General features: G+C 35.9%; 2 protein-coding genes and 2 long non-coding RNA genes across 7 annotated transcripts in view; 2 read left to right on the forward strand and 2 right to left on the reverse strand.

Moving 5' to 3' along the window:
• Positions 1–14,838, reverse strand: part of LOC129750944 (14-3-3 protein zeta) — a 54,058-nt gene extending 39,220 nt beyond the window's left edge. For both annotated transcript variants that reach the window (XM_055746157.1, XM_055746155.1), the window contains exon 1: positions 14,660–14,838. The gene's annotated coding sequence lies outside the window, so the exon portion shown is untranslated. The remainder of the gene's footprint in view (positions 1–14,659) is intronic.
• Positions 14,839–17,460: 2,622 nt separating this feature from the next.
• On the forward strand, positions 17,461–18,554 carry LOC129756690 (mRNA turnover protein 4 homolog). The gene is made up of 2 exons (XM_055753656.1): positions 17,461–17,637; positions 17,700–18,554. Exons 1-2 carry the CDS (start codon positions 17,610–17,612, stop codon positions 18,518–18,520), a joined length of 849 nt encoding a protein of 282 aa, XP_055609631.1. The 5' UTR covers positions 17,461–17,609; the 3' UTR covers positions 18,521–18,554.
• Positions 18,555–21,417: 2,863 nt separating this feature from the next.
• On the reverse strand, positions 21,418–23,763 carry LOC129756691 (uncharacterized). Of its 3 annotated transcripts, none has more exons than XR_008739515.1 (5): positions 23,162–23,763; positions 22,731–23,094; positions 22,534–22,650; positions 22,027–22,469; positions 21,418–21,965 (listed from the first exon to the last, which is right to left on the reverse strand). It is a non-coding gene; the product is annotated as an uncharacterized LOC129756691 (long non-coding RNA). The 3 variants fall into 3 exon arrangements; XR_008739516.1 differs by having other exon boundaries at positions 21,418–21,712; positions 21,782–21,965; positions 22,534–23,094; XR_008739514.1 differs by having other exon boundaries at positions 22,534–23,094.
• Positions 23,764–24,229: 466 nt separating this feature from the next.
• Positions 24,230–25,409, forward strand: LOC129756692 (uncharacterized). The gene is made up of 3 exons (XR_008739517.1): positions 24,230–24,535; positions 24,605–24,713; positions 25,185–25,409. It is a non-coding gene; the product is annotated as an uncharacterized LOC129756692 (long non-coding RNA).
• Positions 25,410–25,725: the final 316 nt, after the last annotated feature.

Raw genomic sequence — 25,725 nt, forward strand, 5'->3', positions numbered from 1 at the left:
AAAATTTACAAAATGCCCGCGTACGTTTGTACTCCGCATCCAAAAAGCACCATGATATCATTGCAGAACAGGGTAAACAATAAAGGACCCAAATAACTTCCTGGTTGTACTCCTGAAGTCGGAATGAAATCTGAAGATTCAGATTTTCCGATTTTAAGACGATTTGTTAAATAGCTTCTGATCCATGCACAAAATCTCTCAGATAATCCCAGGCTTTAAAGCTTGAAATTAAGTGATTAACCGAGTCAAACGCCGCAGTGATGTTCGTGTAAATTGCGTCGACTTGTTTGCCACAATCCATATTAGATATGCAGAATGATGTGAATACTGCCAGATTAGACGTTACCGAACGTTTCGGAAAAACCGTGTTGATTGTCAGAAATCCAGTTCATGCAGGCTGAAAACATAACGTCGTTGACAATCGTCGCTAGGACCTTCGAGCAGGCAGCTAGTGATGTAACACCACGATAATTGCGAACCTCTTGCTTATCCCCCTTTTTGAAGACTGGGCTCATGAAAGATCTATTACAGGGGGCAGGAAACTGATGTAGTTGTGAGGACTAATTGAAATTATAAGTCAGGGGCTTAACAAGTATAGAGCAATAATTTTTTAACACGCACGCAGGTATTCCATCCCGTCCGGCTGAGGTAGAGTACTTTATGTTTTTGACCTGTTTTTAACCTCTCTAAACAACAAACGCGTCGAGATTCAACACATCGGTGGACAATCGAATTGAAAATATACTGGAGGAATGCTTTGCAAAAAGATCACATTTGTCAGTAGATTATTTAGCAATTCTATTATCTAAAGTCCCTCCGCAGGTAGGCCAGATTCCTTCTGTTTGGATTTAATAAAATTCCAACACTTTTAAGGGTTCCGAACAAGCTCATTTCGAGTACGATTCACATAGCGGTGATAGCATAATCGATTGTAGATTCGATATTTTCTGGTAGCATCTTTAAGTTTAGATTTCATGAATGGGCATCTACACTCAGAAGAAATCTTATTCTATATTTCATAAGACACACCTTATGAACCCCTTTTTTAAGTCCAAAATAATTGTTCCTAAGATTCTTATAAATTTTTTACATTTTTTATAAGGGGTTCTTATAAAACACAGAAAAAACTGCAGTGCGAAGAAAAAAGAAACACATTCATCCAAAACGGCAGAAGAAAAGCTTCTTTGAGCATTTGAGAAAAGTAATCCATTTTAAATGTTCGTGGCATTGATTTCATTTTTCAAATATTTTCATGAATGTCAAAAATAATTTGAAAAAAATTACAAACTAAGAATTATCGAAATGTTTGTCCACTCTCCGCTTACTGGCTAAAAAAACGGATGATCGATAGACAGAAACCGGTAGCGGAATTTTCCAAGATTTTCCCGTACATACGCAAACAACTGACAGATTTGCTGATACTGTGGGAGTTTTCTTTGAAGTCCCACAACAAGAGAACGAATTTTCCTTTCGATCTTTGTTTTTTAGACAAGTTGGACCGGAATGAAAGTGCTGCGAATGGTTACGATGTTGAAAAAAACATGTATAGAACGTAATAAAATTCAAATTTGTTATTGAAATTATAAATTTTACGTAAACAAATCCATATTTTTGTGACATTGCATGTTTATAAAAACAATCTTCATATGAGAAGAACAAATCATAAGATTATCTTATGCAAAACAAAACCTCCTCTTTCAAAAAGGTGTTCATCCTGAAATTAATTTCAGTCATAAGACAATTATTTTTTCTTATGGCACCACTTCACAAGAGAATCTTATGGTATACATAATAGTATTTTTCTGAGTGTAGAATTAGTAAATGCTCGAAGCAATTTCGAGCGCAGCTATTTCAATCGTTTTAAGCGAGAATTACTCCAAGGAGGTCGAGCCATGGGCACAAATTTGTCTAAAACATCGTCCATAATTGCGCAGAATGAACTAAAAGCTACACCTACACTAGTACACCTTTGGAGATTTGTCCAGTCCACTTCAGATAGACAGAGGTTCGTGAGATCGAAATCAGCATGAAGGAAGTCAGGTGCAGATGGGTCGAAAGCCTCAACAAAAGCGACCGGACTCAGGAATGCAATGTTGAACTCAGTACAACGGTATCACTTGCTTCAATTACAGGGCTGTTCAAGATTGAGTCACCCGTAAAAACCAAATCCAACGTCTGATTTTGAAAGTTTTGTACACCGTTTCGTTGATGAAGTCCGTTCAATACAGTTCCGTCCAAAAAAGTAGCACTTGCCATTTTAAGTACTGAAGCAGAATCGACCACAAAGTTGTTGCTACCTCTAGGAACCCACAATAATTGTGATTGATTAAAATCACTGAGGAAAATAATGCCGGATAATGGCTGTTTCAATCTTGCTTCTGATAACGCCTCAACATTAGACTGGCCCAAATTTGTATGGGATGATTTTTACAACATTTGTTTCAAAGCGGCACCCTTAGATTGGTGCATTTGTTTGAAAAAAAAAATGACTTTCTGAAGGTTTCAGGTCATTTGGCAGAAGCACGAGCTGGCGCAAAGGACTTGAAATTTGTATGGAGATTTTCAGCAAAATGTATGAAAAATCGACATACTTTCACTCTTTGTGTTCTTAAATATGTTTCCAGTATGCTAGAAAGCTCAGAATTCCAGGAATTGTAGTTCAAACAATGACAAACAAGTTTGTAGACGATTGTGATGCGATATTAGTTAACTGTGATGAGTTGAGCTATGTTCATATTTTTCTATTTTTGTTCTCCAAGTTTAGCAAACGTTGAATATAAAAATTCCTATAAATAAGTTGTTTAATAGTAGTAAATCAATAATTGAAAAGCAACATTCTAAATCACTTGTGAAATTCAATGCTTTCGAAATAAGAATGATTTTGAATCAAGAAAAAAACTCCCCTTTTATTCGATTGAAAGCAACATAAATGGAATCAATGGATAGATAAGGTTCTGAAATAAATCTTTTCTGTAATTTATTTCATATTTTTGCTAACATTATAAGAAATTTCAACTGTTTTTTGAGCTGTTGAAAATTAGCGCTGAAAATTCACCTAATTATCTATTTTTCGATACCCATCTTCCTGGGTATGTTTATACTGTTTCCATGGTATAAAAAACGCCGTGAAGTAGACAAGCAATCCAATATGCAAAAATTCATATTCCTGTGCCAACAAAGGAGGTGAAAATGTTCTTGTCGAAAACTAAAACTTTTTGTGTCGAAAACTAAACTTGAATGTCGAAAACTGAATCATCGAAAGGTTTTAGTAAAAAGATAATAAAAACTTTGTCTTCAAACTTTCGATCAATAAAAAAGGTAGAGAATGAAGAAAAAAGTCTGATTCATAGAACCAATCATATTTGAGATGAAAAACTTAAGTCAATTAAAATATTGACACGGTTTTTCTGACAAAACAAGCAAAAACTGTCGAAATCTAGGTATTTTACCCTATATGCACAGCCAATATTCTCAATTTAATTTTGAATTTAAATATAAATTTGATACTAAATACGGCCGATTATGTTGAAAAAAAAAGGTAATTTTCCAGCAGTTCGAATTGCTGGAAACCAGCATTAACGTTTGCTGTTTTTTTCCAGCAATTTAAATTGCTGGAAATTTTGCTGGAAAGTCAGCGGGAAAAAACCAGCAAAATTTAGTTGATTTCCAGCAAAAAAAAAATTACTGTGTATGTATTAGAAAAGTCCACATCAGCCGACTTTGTCAGTACCTTGCGTAGATTGACCCTCAGTTTTGAACCTCAGAACTTTTTTCATCTAACTCCAATTGAAATGCGGTCTTCGGATGAAATATTTTTCAAATTTAAGCTTTCAGAAAAATATATTTAAACAGATCGACCTATAGTGACCAAACTATTCCTACCGATGTTGTCAAGATTTTCCTTCGTGTAACAATGTTCCGGAATAAACCTCACACATCTTTCGTTGACCATAAGCCTGATATTCCGAACGTTGTTTGGATGATATCGGTTACTCAAATTTCACAAAGCACCTGGTAATCAGATAAATATTGTTTAAGTTCATTAGAAGCAATATGCGTGGGGTACGCGTATCTGTTAAGTAAAGAGTATGAAGCACAGGCATGTTTCAAAATTTGTTCCCAAGATTTTCAGCCGATCGAATGAGTCAATCCAAAGAGGGATTTTCTAATCCAGTCCAGACTGTATAATATTATTCCGTTAAACTTCCACCGATTTGTTCAGAAAATTAATTTATAAATACAAAAAGTTATTAACATTTTTAATAAGTTTTCTGATTGCCAACTCTAACAAAAACACCAGAAATCCAATGGAAATCCAATGGCAACCGAACGCCCGTAGATTTCCGTAACGCCCAGTTGACTTTTATCCAGCTAACCGAGAAGAAAGCCGCTAATTCGTGAATTAGTGTAAACAAAGTACAACAAACGCGCTCGGGTATGGTGGAACCCTTCCCTTGGTTAGTCTGTAATCCGGTCTAGTGAGATACACAGCGTTTTACAAGACCACCACCAAATTGAGCTGGCTGGTCCGTTTATAGCGGACCGGCAAAACCGACCAAACCAGACTGATGTTTAGATTTCCACACGGGCAGCTTAGAGCGATGTAATGCTTTACTTTTCGTTTTCTCTGTTTTGCTTGGTGGATGGATGTTGATGCACGCACGCATTCCATGAGCCACGAGCCGGTTTGGGTTTTTTTCTAAGTTCTAGCGAGACAAAACTAGCGGCAAAAAACGCGGCCGGCTAAATAGTAGCGGTGAGCGAGCGGTTGCTGTTGACGATTGTTTCGGCGCCGTCGTTAACTACGCAGAAAATGTTCGCCAAACAGCTCGTGACGACTCATGGTGGAGCCTTGTTCCGACCATGCCATCCATATTGGCACAACGAAGTTAATGATCGATTCGCCACTAACCACGCCCTCATCCTTGACGACAAATAATAGCAGCACCCATATGGTTGTGCCGTTTGCCAGTCGTGTGTGCGTTCCTACATCGGAAAAGGAGATCGATTAGATCCCACGAGCCTGTTGGCTTCGACAACTTCTTCTCGCCCCTCGTTCGCCGTGCGTTTTTCCAGCTAGGCAGCCAATCAGCCAGTCAACCATCGATGGTTCTCGAAACGCACTATCCCCTACATTCCCTTCACAACCACTAGGGAGCAGCAGGAGCCACAAATATCTCGCATCAACCCCAGCGCAAGGTAGGATAGTCAATCAACCTAGCTAGCTAGCTAGACAACTGAAGGAAGGAAGGCGCTCGCTTTCCTATACAGTGTGTAAAACTTGCAGAATAACCTGACGCAACCGAACGGAATAGTCTCCGGTGGTTCATAACATCACGGTTCTCAATAAGCGATTGGCGTTAGCTGGCAAACTGGGGGAGTAGGGGTGAGATTTGCTGCTGGTCCGATGTTGCCGCGCCAACTTTGGGAGCAATAAAGACCAATTCGGGAGAAGTTCAGACGATGTCGGTGAGCTGGGGATGGATGGAAGAGTGAAATGCGGCGGGAGTAGCCTTGAAAATTTCTCTCTTTCATCCAATTGACAGTGACGGCTGATATGGAATACCTATTCGTTGACGTTCTACAATGTATGACTAGTTCATGTAAGCTAGTTTCGCAACACCTATTGAACGAGGTTTCTGGACACTGGTAGTGACTTTTTATAGTTCCCCATCTTCCTCAAGATTTTTTTAAAGTGTTCCATGATTTTGCTATCTCAAGGCATTTAAAGGGATATTTCACAGAAATCATTCTAATACAACTCTCGGTTTCAATACCGTTTTGGAAAAAGTTATCACGTGACGGACCTTATTTCATCACGAAAGGTATTGGTCCATGTTATAGGATGTTCAAATAATCCATATTAGGGTGGCAATGGATGTACGGAAAAATTTCATATGCCAATTTCAAAAACCGACCATATAAATTTTGTAGATTGACCCAAAAACCTGACCAGCTCAATCGGACTTGATTTATGGGTGCTTCGAAGAGCTCAAAGTTACGGATTTTTTTACCCTAAAAACACTACTGAAGAACGTTAAAAGTTTTTGTAATTTTTCTGTTTTTTTTTCGTTTTGTGCCATTTTTTTTTGTCTTTATTAGTGACACTTTACACCTATGAGGCTATTCGTGTTGTGCCATTTAAGTCATTTTTGTATCAGGAGAAACAAATATTTAAACAATCCTACATAGGTATTTATTTCGCTTCCCGTTTATAAAACTTTCATAGGGACCACTGTTTTGATTGGACTCCCAACTGTGCAATTCCGAGAAAACTGTGATCCGAGATATCAACCAAACAGTAGCGCTACAAAGTGCTCCATACAAGAGTTTAGAGAATTTGGGAAGCTTTTAGGGACAGGCATATAATTAAAAGGGAATTAGCTTCTAATGTTATTTTTTAATAATTATTGGGCAAAATTTTGTCATGAAAAGAAACTTGCAAGACACGTCAACAGAAATACATTCCATTTTTTTTTTACAAAAATTTTCGAAAAATGTGCAAACAGCTCTCACATAAGAGCAGACATTCCAGAAGTGCATTTTTCATAACTGAAATACCACTCTTAAATATATCTATAAAAAATCTAAATCATTTTAAATATACTTCCAGTACAAAAAACAACTCAAACATTCCATTGATTCCAGAAAAAACCATCAAATTTGTTACTCTGGTTAACAGAAAACAGGATAAAATTCCAGTTTTTTCAACCAGGTTTTTTCCTTGTTAGAGAATGCTTCCAAAACAGAACTTTCGTATATTTAGCTTACAAATATCTCCAACAATTTTTTTGAAAGAATGTTTTTGTGAAAATATCACTTTTTCATTCAAAAACTTTTAAAATACTTTGGTGTGTGCTTAATAGCTATCAATATTTTTTCAAAAAATATTTAAAACACTAGAAGAAGACCTAAAAGTTGATTCTACTTACTTTTTAAGAGATCTCTGAAGTAAAAAGCCGTAGTAAAATGAGTTTTAAATTCATCGAAAATTAACACCCTTTCGCTTACCTTTTTTCCTAATTACATCCCCTATATGTTAGAATAGAGGAATATCAATTTTCATGAAAAAAACAACGCGCTATCGTAGATAGTGTAGTGTCCTATCGGGCACACTGTTGACATCAAGAGAGAAAGTTGAGCAGAGTAAAGCAGGTGCAAGAGCAAGCGAGCATTGCCTTGTGATACCTCCACACCCATAGAAGAGGTTGCAAAAATCCAATGCCTATTTAGCATATCTCTGTGCCGATAATGCGCTGAAATGTGCACTGTGCCGAAGACGTAATGTTTGAAAAACCGTAACTGGCATAAGGACTCGGTTCCCAACCAAAATGATGACCACTACATTCAAGCGAAACAAGAAAAACATCTTATGGGATTTCCTTCCTATTGGATAATTCATCCCAGAAAAAAGAAAATAAAAATTAAAACTATTAAACCGTAGCGAGAATCGAACTCAAATCACCAATTATATCGACTTGCCAGTCCGACATTTTAACCAGTGTACTATTCGAGCTTCATACGGGATGAGGGATATTTGTCATAGGCTTTCTGTCACCGATCAATCACAACAAAAAAACGCACAACGGCGGCTTCCCGGCATTTGGCCTGCTTTCAATGCATTCCCTTGTCTTGTGATGGAAACGGGAAAGGGAACGGGAGTGAAGGAACGGGAAACCCATTGAATGAGAACTGTGCTTTGCTTACTGCCTGCTATTACATACACACGCTACATATACACAGCTGCCAAAGCCGGGCAGCTTGGCCGGTGGAAGAAATATTTTTGTTGTTGCTTTTGCTACACACGCACAGCTTAGCTGGTGGTTGTTTGCCGGTGGATTGAATTGAAGCAATGTTTTTTTGTTGCTTTTGCTACACACGCACAGTGCTCGTTCGCTGGCTGCCTGGTGTTGCCCGGTATTTATTTCCATCCTTCTTCGTCTTGTGATGCGATAGGGAGGGACGTCAAAGCGTTTTTATTTTGTTTCTTTCAGACATACGCGATTCGGTTAACTTGGGAGGTTAATGCCGGTGGGAGCAAATCGAATCAGCACCGGTCGCGTTATCTTCTTGTACCAATGATGCCGCCATTGGCACAGAGGCTGAATTGTGGGTGCAGCTTAACACGCGTGTTTTACTTTTAGTCCGGACTTATGATAGAACCTAGCTCACGTAATATTTTGTCTAACCTGTATATACACTCTTTACTTTGCTATTTTCTTATTTTTAGCTTTAGTTATACACATAAAAAAAAGCATAGTAAAATTACTAAATCCGTGGTTTAAACGAACAACAGGCGACCATATTTTTGAGTCAAATATGTTTTGTTGTTTATAATACCTTACGCATAGCTATTTTACCATGTGCTCAATTTGGCTGCGCATAGTAAATTCGACTGCGTTTTAGTAAAATTGTCAATGAAATGATGCATTGTTTTACTTCGTCCCTAGTAAAATTAATATGTTTCATGATGAAACTAGTATGTGTTATGATAAAGATTAGGAGGAGCGAGGAGCTTGATTTAAATAGTAAAATTACTATGTATGTTTGTTTGTTTATTTGCATGCATGCATTATGACATTATTTGAAACATGAAAATTCACACTTCCGACACACGTCGGTCAATGTTAGTGTGTTCTCCCGATGCTCTGGAATGATTTTCAAAGTTATGTAACTATAAAGCAGCTCATAATTAGTTTTTTTACAAACGGTTTGATGATTAATGATCCTGAATTAGTGTAAACAACAAGAATGTTTACCATAGTAAAATTATCATACGCACTTATGTTTTTGAGTCAAATATGTTTTGTTCTCAAAAGTACGATGTGCGTAGTATTTTCTTGATATGAATTGGTGCCACAATGTCAAAATTACTATGCGGACGGTAGTTGTGATAGAAATTATGATGAAATTATCATGATCATAGTATTTTCGACAACAAACATTGAGAGTTATCGAAAATTACCAGGTACATAGTAATTTCAATATTGTTTCATGCGCACTTTCACAAAATCGATGTTAAACTTTTCGTGGTTGAAAATACTATAGCGCTGAAATGGTAAAATTATCATGACAGCGTCTTTGGGATGACCACTCAATTTTTTTCCGTGTAGGCTCGCATTCATTTGCAACTATGTTTTTATGTTGAATAAAGAGTCAAATTGATTATTTTGAGTTTGTTCGCGGAGTAGTAGCGAAAAATTGTTCCGAAGTAAAGGACGTATATCAATGTGATGGCAGTTCTGGTTTTAGAATGTTTATAGATCCTTTACTCAAATTGAGTTTTTAATGTAACGGAATATTATTTTCTCCAACGGGTTTTACCGTTAAGTAGTGCAAATGTTGGCCTATCATGAGGTACGGAAAATGGTTTTTGTTGACTTTTGAAGATAGATCCTTTTCACGTGTTGGTACAGAGTTATTTTGATGGGCACGCTCCAGGACTTAGAGAAAGGCTTATAATTACCTAGAATTGTGTTATAAAGATGGCGCTCATGCGAGCTGCCCAAGTTTATTTTATTGTTCAACTTCTTGAAAAGAATATGTCTCAAAAACCAAACAATCCACGCATTCAAAAGTTATTCACAAAACAAAGTGTTGCATTTTTCGACCACAGTCTGTAATGTAATATAATAAACAAAAGCAAATACAGACCCCGTTCGTTTTTGGCAACATTCGATTTTGGCAACATTCGATTTTGGCAACATCCGATTTTGGCACATGTGCCAAAATCGAACGGTTTTTAGAAGCGACATAACCTTTTAGTTTTCTCTATAACAGGACCAATATAATTTAGACAATCATCAAAAAAACGTTTTAACGTTCAGAAATGTTGATAGAATACAACAACAAAAACAAAATTTTTTTATAAAATTTATAAAGTACTCAAAAATTACAAAAAGATGAAAAATTTAACAAAAATTTAAAACAAATACAAACAAAAGGCTAAAAATGTCAAATCATCTTAAAAATGATGAAGATTGACAAAAACAGCAAAAATGACAAAAAAAACAAAGATTACTAACAAAACAAAAGTAGTGCAAAATGCATCAAAAATCTGAGAAAAAAAAACTATAAAAAAACAAAAAATAGTCGGGAATTGACTTAAAATAACGTAAATGATAATCAAAATAGTTATTTTGTAAAAATAAGAGAAAAAAGTTTCAGAAAAAAAACCGTTCGATTTTGGCAACACAAAATATTCGAGCATGTTGCCAAAAACGAACGGAGTCTGTATAAAAAACTGATTTTACTTAAAACTGATAATCATGTTCCTAATCCAATAAAATTACAAACACATCATTTGAGATGGTTTTGCATATCATCCATACATGCGCTCATTAACTAGATGCCAAAAATTTTGTATGAACACGGCGGCTCGGATTACGCGGAAGCTTAGATAACCGGAGCGCGGATTAGTGGGGTTCTACTGTACAACAATTATAAATCACCCTAGGACTGAATGTCACTGCAAATTATAAGAAGCATCTCAATGAATTACTCAGTTTATGAAATGGACTTATGTGGCGAATTGGCATTATTAAATATAGAATTGAAAATATATCTCGAACTACTACTAAATCTATCACAAAAAATTTTCCCCTTCCGAAACGGAGAAACCGATTCTTACGAAATTATTTTCAAGAATACACCAAGGTTTTTATGCGGTTTTTACACTGTTTTCGGGAATCAACACGGTTTTTGACAGGAAATATTACTTTTGAACGGGAAACACTTGAAATTTTTTTGAATTTAGGTTAATCTTAGCTCTGAGACTAAGAATGTGAGACATGAGACCTGAGATATGAGACATGAGATCTGAGCCGCGAGACAGGAATCCTGAGACAAAAGACATAAAATTTGAAACTTTGGACCTAAGATCTGAGACCTTAGACATGAGACCTAAGACCTGAGACATGAGACGTGAAACGTGAGACCTAAGCCATGAGACAAGAGGCATTGAACTTGAGACATGAAACCTGAGCGTGAGACCAAAGACGTGACTGATACATGAGACCTGAGACATAAGACTTGAAACTTGAGACCTAAGATATGAGACTTTAGACATGAGACCTAAGACCTAAGACCTGAGACATAAGACGTGAGACCTGAGACAAGAGACCTGAGAACTGAGACAAGAGACATGATACATGAGATACAATGTCTCAGGTCTAATGTCTCATTTTTCATGACTCTTGTCTGTTGTCTCTTGCCTCAGGTCTTAGGTCTCAAGTCTCAAGTTTTATATCTTTTGTCTCAAGAATCACGTCTCTTATCTCAGGTCTCATGTATCTTATCTCTTGTCTCAAGTCTCAGGTCTCAAATTTCAGGTCTTAAGCCTACTCCACACTAGGAGACGGTTCGTCTCGAGACGGTCTCAGCGTCTCCCATTTTCTTCGGGAGACATTGAGACCGTCTCAGGTTTCCAACAACAACAACAGACAACAAAGTTCGTCTCATAACAAAAATCGCAGTTCATGTTGCCTAGTGTGGACTAGGCTTTAGGTTTAGTCTTATATCTTTTGTCTCAGGTCTTATGTCTCATGTATTTAGTCTGTTGTTTAAGGTCTCAAGTCTCAGGTCTCATGCCTCAGGTTCCAGGTCATAGGTCCTAAGTCTTTTATCTCATGTCTCAGGTCTCTTGTCTCAGGTCTTATGTCTTATGTATTTTGTCTGTTGTCTCAGGCCTTAGGTCTCAAGTCTTATGCCTTTTGTCTCAGGTCTCATGTCTCTTGTCTGAGGTCTCAGGTCGCAAGTATGTCTCATGCCTTAAGTGTGAAGTTGCATGTCTTACTGTTTCAAATTTCAGAGCTGGAAAATTTGAATTGTCTTTTTTACACGGTTTTCCGTAATGAGCACGGTTTCTTTATACGGTTTTCGGGAATTAACACGATTTTTTGCACGGTTTTTTTTACGCGGTACGCATATCAGCTTTAAAAAAAAACCTTACTATATTTTGTAGGCATGAACATATTAATTTTTTAAAATATACAGACATACATGTATTGCCCACAGTACTTAAATCTTTTGATCAAACCGATTACCAGAATAGATGACAGAAGCAGCTCTATCACTCAACTCAAGTCTGTCTCATTTGCGTTCTTATCGTTTTTCTGTTTATCGCTGGAATCACTTTAAATTTATATGTAGTTTTTAGAGAAAACTCTTATTAGTTGTTGTCCAGGCCTGGAAAACAGAAAAAAATGGAAAAGAATCGCTCAAGTGTCAATTTGGTCTGATTAAATCACCAACTAGTGACAACGTAACGACAACGTCATTTTGTTTCTTGAAAATGACCTTTATAAAAACTTTTTTTTTTAAGTTTTTGAGAAAGTTTTTTTATTGAACAGGTTTGCAATTTTTTTCAAACTGAGTATGCCTGATAGCATAAAACAATAGTTTTGTTGATTTTGTTTGGTTCCGGCATGAATTTTGATCTTAAATGATGACAACTCTTTTCAAAAACTGCTCAGTTTTTTGTCGAAAAGTAAAAAAATGCTGCAGCGAATTTCCATTTGCCTCACCTAGGTTATTATTGTCAGCTTTTTGAGATTTTGAACCAAACCAATAAAAGAGCCCGAGACCTGAGATTCAATTTACCAGTAGCGCAGCAAGTGTTGAGAATGTGTAAAAACTAGGAAACAAGTCTTATTGAGGAAAAACGCCCGGATTTATGCTATCGATATAAGCCTTCACCTCAAAAGTGGGCAACTGTATACGCCTGAATTTAGGCAAAGAATAATTTTTGACTTGATTATGGATTGAAATACGATAAAGAAATTAGTTATTTTTCGTTAAAAATTACTTTTAAAACTTTAGTAACGTGTTTAAAGGGTTTTAAATATAGACTTTGGATAACCAATTCAACTGAATCGAAGTGCACAAGAAGAAATTTGCATAAGAAGGACCTACCTGAAATGACCCACTTCTTAATCTTATCTCGATCATCATTTCTGGTTTACGAGTTACATTTTTTTTTCTTATGAATTACGTCATTTGGGATCAATACAAGGAATTTCCCATATTTTCGTTCAATTCATCTTTCATTTGAATGAGAAGCTCCTTAAAAGGTACTAAGCCTATGGACATCATATTCATGTTACAGTTGGTATTGACGTAAAATTGAAGGTACAATGTTGTTCATTTCAAGTTGATAATGACAAAGAGGAGGCAAATTAACGTTGTGAATGTTTTTTTATCGAAGTTTTCTGAATCATTCTGAAATTTTGTTGAATGTCAATATACAAATTTTGAGAAGAGCTGACGGCTGACGCTGAGCAACTTATGCGTATTTTGTGGCATTGTACCACATGTCACCACTGATGTTTTGTTTAGAGTTTAACAAACTGGTTTGTACTCTGTGTTTAAACCAACGTATGACAGGTTTATTTTTTTCAATCTTAAAAAAGGCATTGTTGATCACATTGGATTTCAACGTAAAAGCGGGATTTTAGCATCTGTGTTACGAATATAATTCCTCTTTGTAGGCACTTCATTATACTGGTAGAAGATGATACAAATTTTGAATTACTGTTCTATAAAATTAGATATTTTTCGGGAATGTTAGGGTTACTTAAAAAATAGTCAGCATAACATTTCGAGGATTTTCAAAGTTAGTTTTGTGTTTCTTTGGGGGTACCAATCCCCCTAGAATTGGACGCCACTGCAGGTTCCAACCGCAAACTGCTGCTGAACTGACTGTGAGGAGCACAGCAGAGCTCTCGTGTCGTCAATAAATTACCATCTGCCTTTCTCAGTTTCCTATACAGAGAGATTACGGTCCGGCTATTCTATAGGGACACGCAGCCAGCCAGAAAAGACCATCATCATACATAAATTGAACCATATCGAGCGACTTTTTTTCAATGACATTTTCCGTTCGCGTCAATTAGGCAACATTCCATCCTTATGCGCAAATTTTTACTATTTGTCCGCTTATTTCTAGGTGGAAAAATCTAGAAGTAAGTGTGAGCGGATTTTGTTCGTCTCATTGGGGTATTCGTAAAGGAGAAAAAAAAACGTCGAGAGAAACATAATTCACTTTTAAACTGTGTTCGAATAAGCCGCCGGATGGTGTAATTCGCGGCTAGATCTGGATTCGATCCAATGTCACGGCAACGGTGAACGCCTACGATTCTCTGTCCATTCAAATGTCCTTGATTAAGTTGATTCATAGATTTATATTTTTCAAAATCCACCCAATACGCCTCAGATATCGTGGTCGACTTCCGGAAGATGTTCGACCCAGAGGCGCAGATTTGCCTTGCGGCATGGAGTGTAACCAGTACCTATGTCAATCAGCCGATCGGCGTTAAGCCCCCCAACACTTTCCTTAGCACCGGGCATCGGATTGCGATCAGCATTCGAAATTCGAATTTAAAAAATCCCCCATCAGCAAGAGTCAAAATGGCGACTGGACACTCCTCAATGCGTCACACTTATCGCACCACACTCTCATCGTTCGAACGAACATCTAGTCAGCCAGGCTCATACTCAGCCAGCAGGCCGGGGCGCACCGGATTTTCACATTCCCTTTAAGCGAGAGCACACACGAGAAGTTCCCCCAAAATCCATATTTTTCACCCCTTCAAACGCCGGAAGTGACCCGTTTCCAGCGGCCAGAGACTCAGAAACCCCTCGGCAACGGTGTGGTACTTACTTTTTCCGCCGGAGGAAAAGATTTTCGCGCACTTGTTCAGAAAAATGGCACACACTCACGTTTTCCGGATCGAACGAAATTTTTCGTCAGCTCGCAATCGCTGGCTCACAGAGACACACCACACAATCTACACCATTCAAGCATGCACACGACGAACGAAACGAGACGACGACGACGATCGATTTTTTTCCTTCAAAAGCGCAGCAGCAGGGTCGCGCAGCCAGCAGTCACCGTCACCGCACACATCAGGTTTTCTTTTTCTTTTATTAGGGCCTCTCGCTCTGGCCAACTACGTTTATGGGAGACGATTTTGACAGAAAAACGACGCAAAATCGATTAAACTCGCGTCATCGAACGATTTTTCAAACGCAAACGCGCGACAACACAATTTTCCCGTTTTTTTGACGTTTGATGCAGGGCTGGGAAACAAGATTAATAGATGAGGAAGGAAACTGTAAAACTTTTTTTGAAATATATTGGATTTTCATCACAATAATGCCGTACAAAAAAATCAGTTTCTTTTTGACAAAACTGACAAAAATGGCCTAAATACAAAAATAATAAAAGTGATAAAAATAACAAAAATGATAAAAATAATAAAAATAACAAAAATGATAACAATTACAAAAATTATAAAAATGACCAAAATGATAAAAATGACAAAAATAACAATAATTACAAAAAATACAAAAATGACAAAAGTTACAAAAAGGACAAAAATGACAAAAATGAACAAAATTTCGTAAATTACAAAAATTACAAAAATGACAAAAATTAAAAAAATTGAAAAAATTACAAAATTAAAAAAAATTACAAAAATTACAAAAATTACAAAAATGACAAAAATGACAAAAATGACAAAAATAACAAATATTACAAAAATGACATAAAAGACAAATTGACAAAAATGCTAAAAATTGCTATAATGACAAAAATGACAAAATAAAAAAAAATGACAAAAATTACAAAAATGACAAAAATTACAAAAATGACAAAAAATACAAAAACTACAAAAATATCAATAATGACAAAAATGACATAAGTTAAAAAAATGACAAAAATGACAAAAATGACACAAATGACCAAAATGACAAAAATGATCAAAATGATCAAAATGACCAAAATGACCAAAATGACAAAATTGACCAATATGACTAAAATGACCAAAATGACCAAAATGACAAAATTGACCGAAATGACTAAAATGACAAAAAACACAAAAAAGACAAAAATGACAAAAATGACAAAAATGACAAAAATGACAAAAATGACAAAAATGACAAAAATGACAAAAATGACAAAAATGACAAAAATGACAAAAATGACAAAAATGACAAAAATGACAAAAATGACAAAAATGACAAAAATGACAAAAATGACAAAAATGACAAAAATGACAAAAATGACCCAAATGACAAAAAAGACAAAAATGACAAAAATGACAAAAATGACAAAAATGACAAAAATGACAAAAATGACAAAAATGACAAAAATGACAAAAATGACAAAAATGACAAAAATGACCAAAATGACAAAAATGACAAAAATGACAAAAATGACAAAAATGACAAAAATGACAAAAATGACAAAAATGACAAAAATGACAAAAATGATAAAAATGACAAAAATGACAAAAATGACAAAAATGACAAAAATGACAAAAATGACAAAAATGACAAAAATGACAAAAATGACAAAAATGACAAAAATGACAAAAATGACCAAAATGACCAAAATGACAAAAATAACAAAAATGACAAGAATAACAAAAATGAAAAAAAATGAGAAAAATGAAAAAAATGACGAAAATGAAAAAAAAAAAATGACAAAATTGACAAAAATGACAAAAATGACAAAAATGACAAAAATGACAAAAATGACAAAAATGACAAAAATGACAAAAATGACAAAAATGACAAAAATGACAAAAATGACAAAAATGACAAAAATGACAAAAATGACAAAAATGACAAAAATGACAAAAATGACAAAAATGACAAAAATGACAAAAATGACAAAAATTACAAAAAATTACAAAAATGACAAAAATGACAAAAATGACAAAAATGACAAAAATGACAAAAATGACAAAAATGACAAAAATGACAAAAATGACAAAAATGACAAAAATGACAAAAATGACAAAAATGACAAAAATGACAAAAATGACAAAAATGACAAAAATGACAAAAATGACAAAAATTTCAAAAATGACAAAAATGACAAAAATGACAAAAATGACAAAAATGACAAAAATGACAAAAATGACAAAAAATGACAAAAAATGACAAAAATGACAAAAAATCACAAAAAATCACAAAAAATCACAAAAAGGACAAAAATGACAAAAATGACAAAAAATGACAAAATGACAAAAATGACAACAATAGCTGAAGTGAAGAAAATGGCAAATATAATTGCAAAAATGGAAAAAAATGAAAAAATTCGGGCTTTCGACTTTCGATGAAGAAAAGTGTAGATTAAGATTGTCTGATGTCTTTGTTTTGCTACCATTTCACCAGCGACGTTTCTTAGAATTTCATTTAATTGGACAATTTTTCAAAACCGGTCTGCTGAAATCAGCAAAACAGAGCCTCGTTTACTCGTGTATTTGTGTATCAATTTATTTCTAATGGTCCAGCGTCAATAAAAACAAAATAAATATTAAAATCTCTAATGCAATTGTTTCAAATTACCTTGAGTGCTTTCCGACCTTTTCAATAAACTGTCCTGGTATATACCTTGATATTTTTTTAATACGACTCACCCTGTGTAAACAGTAAACAAACAGAAAACATGCGGTTTTTCGAAATGTCAAAACAGTGGCGCATGTGTTTACAGCTGACCGTTTGAATTTCGTGAGACTTTTCTAGTTATATTTCACGCTTTTAAACAGGCTTTCTGAGCTAAAATACGGAATACAATTGAGCTAACAACATAAAACATCAAAATGCCGAAGTCCAGAAGAGATAAGAAAGGTAAGAGATTTTAGACAGCAGTTTTAAAGCGGATTTTCACAAGCCATTTTTAACGATTGCAGTATCATTAACCAAAACGGAACGGAAGGGACTGTCCAACAAGCAACAGATTATCGAGGACATCCAGGAGTGCCGGCAGAAGTATGACAATGTTTTTCTATTTTCCGTTCAGAACATGCGTAACAGTAAACTGAAAGACATTCGGACGGCTTGGAAGAACTCCCGCTTTTTCTTTGGCAAAAATCGAGTCATGCAGCTGGGAATGAAGTTTGTATCGGACGAAGATGATGATCCAAAGTTGGAAAAGGACCTGGACAAGCTGCGGGAACAGATGGTGGGCCAGTGTGGTCTCCTTTTCACATCAGAAACGAAAGATACCGTCCTAGAATGGTTCGATTCCTACTCGGCCGATGAGTTTGCCAGAAGCGGGTTTAAGGCGCCAAAAACGGTAAAGTTGCCGGCAGGTCCTCTGGAAGAATTTTCCCATGCCATCGAACCACATTTGCGATCCCTCGGGATGCCTACGAAACTTGAAAGAGGTATCGTAACGTTGTACAAAGAATTCACAGTTTGCGAGAAAAATAAGGTGCTTAGCCCGGAACAGGCTAGGATACTGAAACTGTTGGGGAAGCCGCTGGCCAAGTTCAAGGTCATCATCAACTGTGCCTATACCAAGGAGAATGGTTTCGAGGAAATCAACAAACGGGACATCGAGGTGACCCAGAAGGTCAAGAAGGTGTTGGATAAAAAACCGAAGCGACAGAAGCAGGAGGAAAAGGATGATGATGAAGATGACGAGGATGAAGACATGAGCGAGGATGAGGATGATGAGGACGAGGAAATGGAAACGGACGACGATGATGATGCGGATGAGGAAGCGTAGGAATAGGACTAACGTTATTATCTACCTAAGATAAATATATCTTTAACTCAATATGTGTTGCATTTTTAAACAGTAACTTGAATTTTCGAAAATTCCTTGATTTTTATACAAACGACTTCCTTATTAATTAAATTTTTATTATTGAAATTTAACTAAGGTTTGATGAATTTTTTTATAATATTCAATCGTTAAATATTGATAGATCGAAACTCGATAATCTTTCTTTTTGGTTAGTCTTTAGGAATACGAGGTCAAGTTCAGAACCAAAATGTTTTTTTTAAGTTCAATAGATCAAATAGACCTACTCAAACCTCACACAAACTTAACCGACCCTGTTGAGTGGATCAAATCCGTTAAATCAGTAAAGCGGTTTAAAGCTGAGAAAACATTAGAAGTCCTCAACCCGTTCTGAAGTTTGCTAGGTACATTTATTTAGACCAGGAAAATTATGACACACGAAAAAGGTAGGTTTTCATGCTGCAAACATTTATATTTTTCTAATCGCAACTAATTCTTTTCCATAGAGAGTGCGGTTGAAAGTGCATCATTCAGTTTTATCCAGCCAGGCACAGACTGCATGTAATAACGTTGTGAACACCGAAGGACAGAGAAAGGTGCGTCTATAAACAAGCATAAGGTAACTAGACAAAATTTCCATTATTTCTAGATACTTTTCAAATTGATTTTCTTCGTTCAATTGGAAAAAGAGTTTTAAATTCTTCGATTTTTTCGATAGATTACCTTGGTTTCTTTAGTAAAAGCATTGATTGGCATTCACACTTCCCAGTCAATTTTTATTCTACCTGACTTTTTTTTAACGTGAATTTACTGTCAGTTCCACTCCATGAGCTTTACATAAGGTGCGGAGATATTTTGATGCTGTCACAAATACATCAGTATCTTCAGACTGGTGTGCATGCAATGCGGTCTGATTCGCATCAATGACGTCATAACAGTTGTTTGGGTTGCAATTACGGAAGAGTTTTTGATTTAGATAAATTTTTTAAAATGAAAAAATGACCAAGTGCTGAATAAAATCCTGCAACATTTCGCAGGTCGATGTTAAGAAGCAAAATAGAGCAGTGAGTTTTCATCAGCTACCGAAGGAACCCGCGGTACGCAAAAAATGGCTCGCGTTCTGTGGCCGTAAGGATGGATCCGGCATATACGTGTGCTCCCAGCATTTCGAATTGACGGAGTTGGTCAATGTTTGTTTGGAAAACGCAAGGAGGGTTCTTATAAAATCTGGTAAGTATTTCTAACTTAGGCCATTATCGCAATATTCTTTATGTTTCGTTTTTTTCTCTCAGCTTTGCCATCCGTTCGTTGCCCTCCAACTGAGTCTGCTCGATCCATCAGAGCTAAAGTGAGGAACCGAAAGCAAGTAGTCGAAGAATTTCTACAGAGAAATGCAAACTTGAGGATCAGTTGAAGTCATTGCCCTCGATAACAATATCTTCTAAGATGGTTATTCCACGACGAGGGAACAATCCACGGTAAAAAAACGCGTTCTGTAACAACCGAATCACGCTGAAAAAAGCCATTCAATACTCATTTTGAGATGGGAAATTCACTCAACAAGGATATATGTTTCACCTTTTATACGAGCGTTCACTATTTTCAGTGTTATAGTACTTTAATCATGTTAATTTGACAAATTTTCTAGTAAACTGTATTACGCACTGCAGCCCCGATGATGTTATGACGTCATCACTGTAATACACACAATGTTTACGTTTTTTCGATCACCTATACCACGGCAAACCGAGTTCCTCCACACCTCTACATCTAGCTCATGGAGTTCCACTGTCCAAATTCTGTGTTTTGTGAAATAAATTGAAATCCGTCACACAAACATCGACACTCAATGCTGTTCATGTGTATGCTATATAAAAAAAGATGAATCACCCTTCGGATTGTTCATCTCGTTCATGTTTTTTCTTGCTAGTATGAGTGATCTAAGCATGGCTGCCTGGCGGCCATACTGCAAGATTCAAAAACAATGATGGCTGCGGCAGTGACTCCAATGGAATTTAATTTGACAAATTTGATTTAATTTCAATTATGATGACTTTGGAGATTGAGAACATTTTTTATGTATTAATGACATATGTGCAATATTGAAATATAGGTATCAGCTAAATCCATGTTAATTTAAATTAATAAAACTACATTTGCATCGTAAGTTGAAATACGTCAAATGATTTTATAACAAAAAGTATGTAACGTAAATATAATAGATAATTAATCAATGAATAGTGATATTTTATAAATTAGAAATTAAACATTTAACAATTACTGATTTGGTACGTTGAACTGACATCGCATTTGCTCAGTTTAAGATTGATAGCCATATCATAAGACATTTTTCCTCGCTTTTATAAGCTGTTTTTCGTATTTCTAATGTTTCCAACAGTTAATTTGATTTGTTTTATAAAGTTGACGATCATTTGAATCAAAATCAACAAAATTGGTTCTCAATTATCCTTAAACAAAATTACTGAATTCAGACTAAAACATTTAACTTAAAAAAAAAAGAAAGTTTAATTTATTTCAAACTGCATGTTTAGCAACACTGGCCCTGATGTCAACAATTGCCGTTAAAGCCTACACTCTCATTCTCCTTGACTCAGATTTGAAGGAAAACAACTCAAAATTCGCCAAAACTGGGAAAACTCAAATTTTGATTAGAACGGCACAACTCAAATTTGAATAGTAGTGGTTTTCGCGCTATCTGAGTTGTTTTCAATCAGACATTTTTAGGAATCGCCTAAACGGTCTGAGCCAAAACAACTCAGAATTTTATAAAATTTGACACGGTTTCGAAAGGGATTATATGTTTTTTCAAGAAAAAAGTGAAATTTCGGATTGACTATAAGAAATTTAAACAATTGCATGAAAATACGTTTATTTCCCGTCGATTTTTTTCCACCGGAATTAGTAAGGGCAGCCAGCAATTTTTTTTCTGTTGTGGAGTACCACTTCGTTTCCATCATGCAAACAAACGAATTTCCTGATGCCGTTCATGCTCTTGAGGAGCGTCTGGTGTGGTATAACTTCCGCCGATCCCGGTACCTTAGCCACATCCGGAGGAATTCAATCTAGCAAAATTCCCGAACAACTTGAAAGTGTGTTCATTCTGGCCAGCCCAAAACGACCACCTCCACCTTCGTAATGCTGATAGTAATGCGGCTGTCGTTTTCGATAAATTTTGTATTGAATCCTGATTTATTGCAAAAAAAAAAACTAAACTTAACCTACCGAAGATTATCTGCGCCTGTGAAAATCTCTAGGTTTTGATGAATAGTTCCATTGCGCAAACATCGACATATTTGAATGGCGTCATAGCTGCCAATGGTGTATCCAATTTTTTTCAAAATATTTTTTTCCTATTCTGATATCCATCCGTGAGGATATCAACTATAGCAAAGACGAAGGACCCATCCTATGGTTTAAGACAAAATAAGAAATAATTAAGGAATTGTCTTGAGGATTCATTTCATTACCGGGAATGTTTCCACCAGGATCCACGTTTCTAGGATTCAAATGACCCGGTCCAACATTTGGTGCATTTTGATTTGGTTGTTGACCTGGAGCTGTTTGCAAATTATTCGGTCCACCTGGACATATTCCTGCCATTCCGGCTTGAGCCAGCTGCTAAGTTCCAACTTACAGTGGCACTTCCACCTGGACTTCCAACGTTTCGATTCATTTGGCTCATGGTCCATTTGTTGAGGATTTTGATCCATTCCTGGGGAATTCTGTTGACAGATTCTACAGACAGATAAATAAATTTATTTTGTTCGGTCCATTTATTTAGCGCCTCCTGGTTCACCGGCTTGCTTTTCAGGTTGTGGGTGCTCTGGCTAAAGTTGCATTCCTCCAATCTGGTTCGGCCCTCCCATACCTCCAACAACTCTCCGATCAGTCGAAGCATTGTTTGCATTATCTGAAAGAGAAAACAGCAAATTTAACTTGGTTCCTTCTCGTAAAACCTTTCATAGTGTACTCACTCATTTCACGAACATTTAATATTAAACATAAAAATCCCAATTCGTCCTTGTTGTGAGCATTTTTTTAAACTATTTTTGTTTGTTCGGTGTCGTTCAGGTTGTTGGATGGCTTCATTTCTAGTAAGTAAAAAAAATATTTAAAATAGGTACGCATTCTTATGAATAGTTTAGGTGGAAAATATGAATCGAGTCAATACCTTTTGAGTCGAAGGAAATTCCAGTATTATTGAAGCGACTGATAATTATATGCTCTCACTAGCTAAAATCCTGTTACGACGTCAAGTTCCGGACTGATTAGAATCGTCTGATGATCACCAAGTTTGGTGACAAATTGGTGATCCGGGCATATAAGCAAAGCGAACAACCCGGTTGTAAAATAGATGGCAATGAATGAAATAATGCAGCGCTGAATTTTCGAAGAAAAACTATGGGAGTGAGCTGATTCTGGCAAGCCTGAATCCACCGAGAAATCCGACTGCGTAATGTTTTTTTTTTCGATTCGTGTCACCTAGAGGATGGCTTTGAGATACAATTTTTCGGAATTTCCCGGCGGGAATAGACCTGGAAAGGAAAAACTAAATTAGGAATCGCCGAAAATGAACAAAACTCGAAAATTTTAATATCTTACCCGTCGCATTTTTGTTTTTCGCCATTTGATGACCAGCAATTTTCTACAGGTTCGATTAGTAGCATCGTCCTCCTGTGGCTTACAGATTCCATCCGAAGACATTCTCGGTCCTGAAGGTTGTATGGAGTGGTCTGCTATTCAGCCGGAGCCTCCACCGATCCCATAGGCTAAAAGTTGCGTTGCAAACCAACCTGGAGGGAAACAAAAATGAACAAACAAAAAATGTTTTGAAATTTAACCCGTATTCGGTAAAGATGTTTACAAAAGAAGATAAGTCGGTTAAATTTAATTTGTTTCATTTGAAATCACATGAAATATACTGTTTTTATATTGGCATAGATTATGGAATTTAAATTTGTACTTACCATGATATTTTCGTTGCCTGCTGCTCCGAACATCGCAAACAGTGTTTTCATCACTCTGAGTTGTTTTCATCTATTATGAGCAAAAAAGTGCGGGTCTTCACTAATTTCCAGGTTTTGAAACTCTCTAGATGAAAACAACTCAGAATTTTGATTAATACCGATTCAATTGTTTTCATCTTCATACATAGTGCGACGGCTGAATAAAAGCAATTCAGTCTCTGAATAATCCAAAATTACCGTGTAGTCCACACTACACGGAAAAACTGACTTATTCATAAAATGTATTGCGATTACACTTTCATTATAACTAATCGGTTGTTGCTCAAAATTTGTATATCACAAATTCAATTTTGGATAGTTTTGGGTTGCCAATATACATACTTGGACTTAAACTCGATTATTCATGCTCTGTATAAAAAGTTTGCTGTTGTTGGAATTGTGTTGGAAGGGGATGCCAAAGCGAATTTCAAAAGCTTTTAGATGGCGGTGCAATGAGTTTACAATTAAAAGCGTCTTTTTGTAAATAGACCGCTTAAATATTTAAAATCGCCTCAAATTTAATTGTGTGTTTGCCGGACATTTGATTTCAGATCGTTTTCCATTGGAAATTGGTAAGTTTGAAAGAGAAAAAATTTGTTTTGTTCTGCCGTCTGGAAATAACGATTCTTGTTTTGTTTTTTTTTTTTCTAGGTCACAACTCGAAGGGAATCTCCGAAAAAGGATGAAACCATTGGATAAATATGGTTATGAGAGGTAATGTGGTTGTTTTTGGGCGGCTATCAGAATCCGGAAGATAGATGAAAAAGGTGCAGCAGCCGTCGGCGTACATACATATAGAATTTCGAAGAAAAAAAACATTCAGAGTGAGAGGAAGCAGCAACAAGAAGTTAAAATAATATTTTCCCTCGGTTTCGTATTTTAGCCAACCGGAAACCCCCTGACTCATTATTTTCCTTCTTCAGAGGGCCGATTGTCCGGAAGGCGGTTAGTGGCGCTAAGATTGGTTTTGGTTTGTATTATTTTTTCATGTTTTTATATAAATTATTATTAATCTACTTGTGGTTGATTCTCTTCGCAGGATAGTTTCTGTTCCGAGTGGCTGCCGGAGAAAAGCTATTGAAGGTGCTTGGAAATTATTCAATGTACTAATTCAGAGCAGAGGAGGAAGAGCTTTTTTATCGGGCCAGGTGAGGTAGAGAATCGTAAATTGTAATTCTTAATTCCTAAATTCAAATTCTTAATTTGAATCGTTCTTACTGACAAAGGTATGCCTGGAAAAATATAATTATTTTTCCTGAGAAAAAGGAAGCCAAATATGCATATTTGACCATTACCTTGAAAATTTTGTATATGCTTGCTAAATTTGTTACTCTACATAAACCTTGATTGCGAATTGATTAAATGAATCATTAAATCGAAATAGTCTCTGAATATAAAATTTTATCAGTATCAATTAAATAATATGAATTTTAAACCTACCTTGAAAGTAGACTTGGACTCAGTAGCCCGAAATGCTTTCAATATTGAAATACAAATTTAGGAGTTTTATTCTTATACAAAGCTTTTCAGTATTGTCTTAAATTATTTTTCCCGTCGAGATCCTTATCACAAACCAAATTAATTATTATTCTAAAAGATTCAATTCAACCTTTTTCCAGATTCCATGATCCCTACTTCAATCCATGCTAGAGCGTGCGGATGCAAATCCGTACTGGATGTTGAGGCCGATTGAGATGAAAATTGCGGAAACCAAGACGAACAGCCGTATAGCCCTGAATTTTTTGCCTAATATCTAGGCTGCTACTGCCTATTTCTATATTTGCCATGAAAAGGTAGGAAAAAAACTCGTAGGAGTGTAAAGTGTTCGCAAGCTTTGTATACAATAGTGTTTTGTTCCATCACTTATAAAGTAAAAGAAAATTTTATGTTTATGTATCTATATTTAATGTTGAAATAAGCAATAAAAAATTATTCTTTATCTGTTATGTGAGCAAACTGTGTTTTTATTTTCGAAAAAACTTGTCAACTTTTACTTTTCTAAAGAAATCTGAAAAATGCATGGGCATCCCCATGTCAAAATATACAGAATTGAGCAACTGACCGAAAGCTTTCAAATGTATAAAAGCTTTTTGCTCACGCTCTGCGTAAAGCGCCCAAACATAAAACTAAGTGGAGACACTTTTCCCGAAACTGTATGAA

This window comes from Uranotaenia lowii, chromosome 3, assembly GCF_029784155.1.
Source record: "Uranotaenia lowii strain MFRU-FL chromosome 3, ASM2978415v1, whole genome shotgun sequence".
In the NCBI taxonomy this organism is placed as follows: domain Eukaryota; kingdom Metazoa; phylum Arthropoda; class Insecta; order Diptera; family Culicidae; genus Uranotaenia; species Uranotaenia lowii.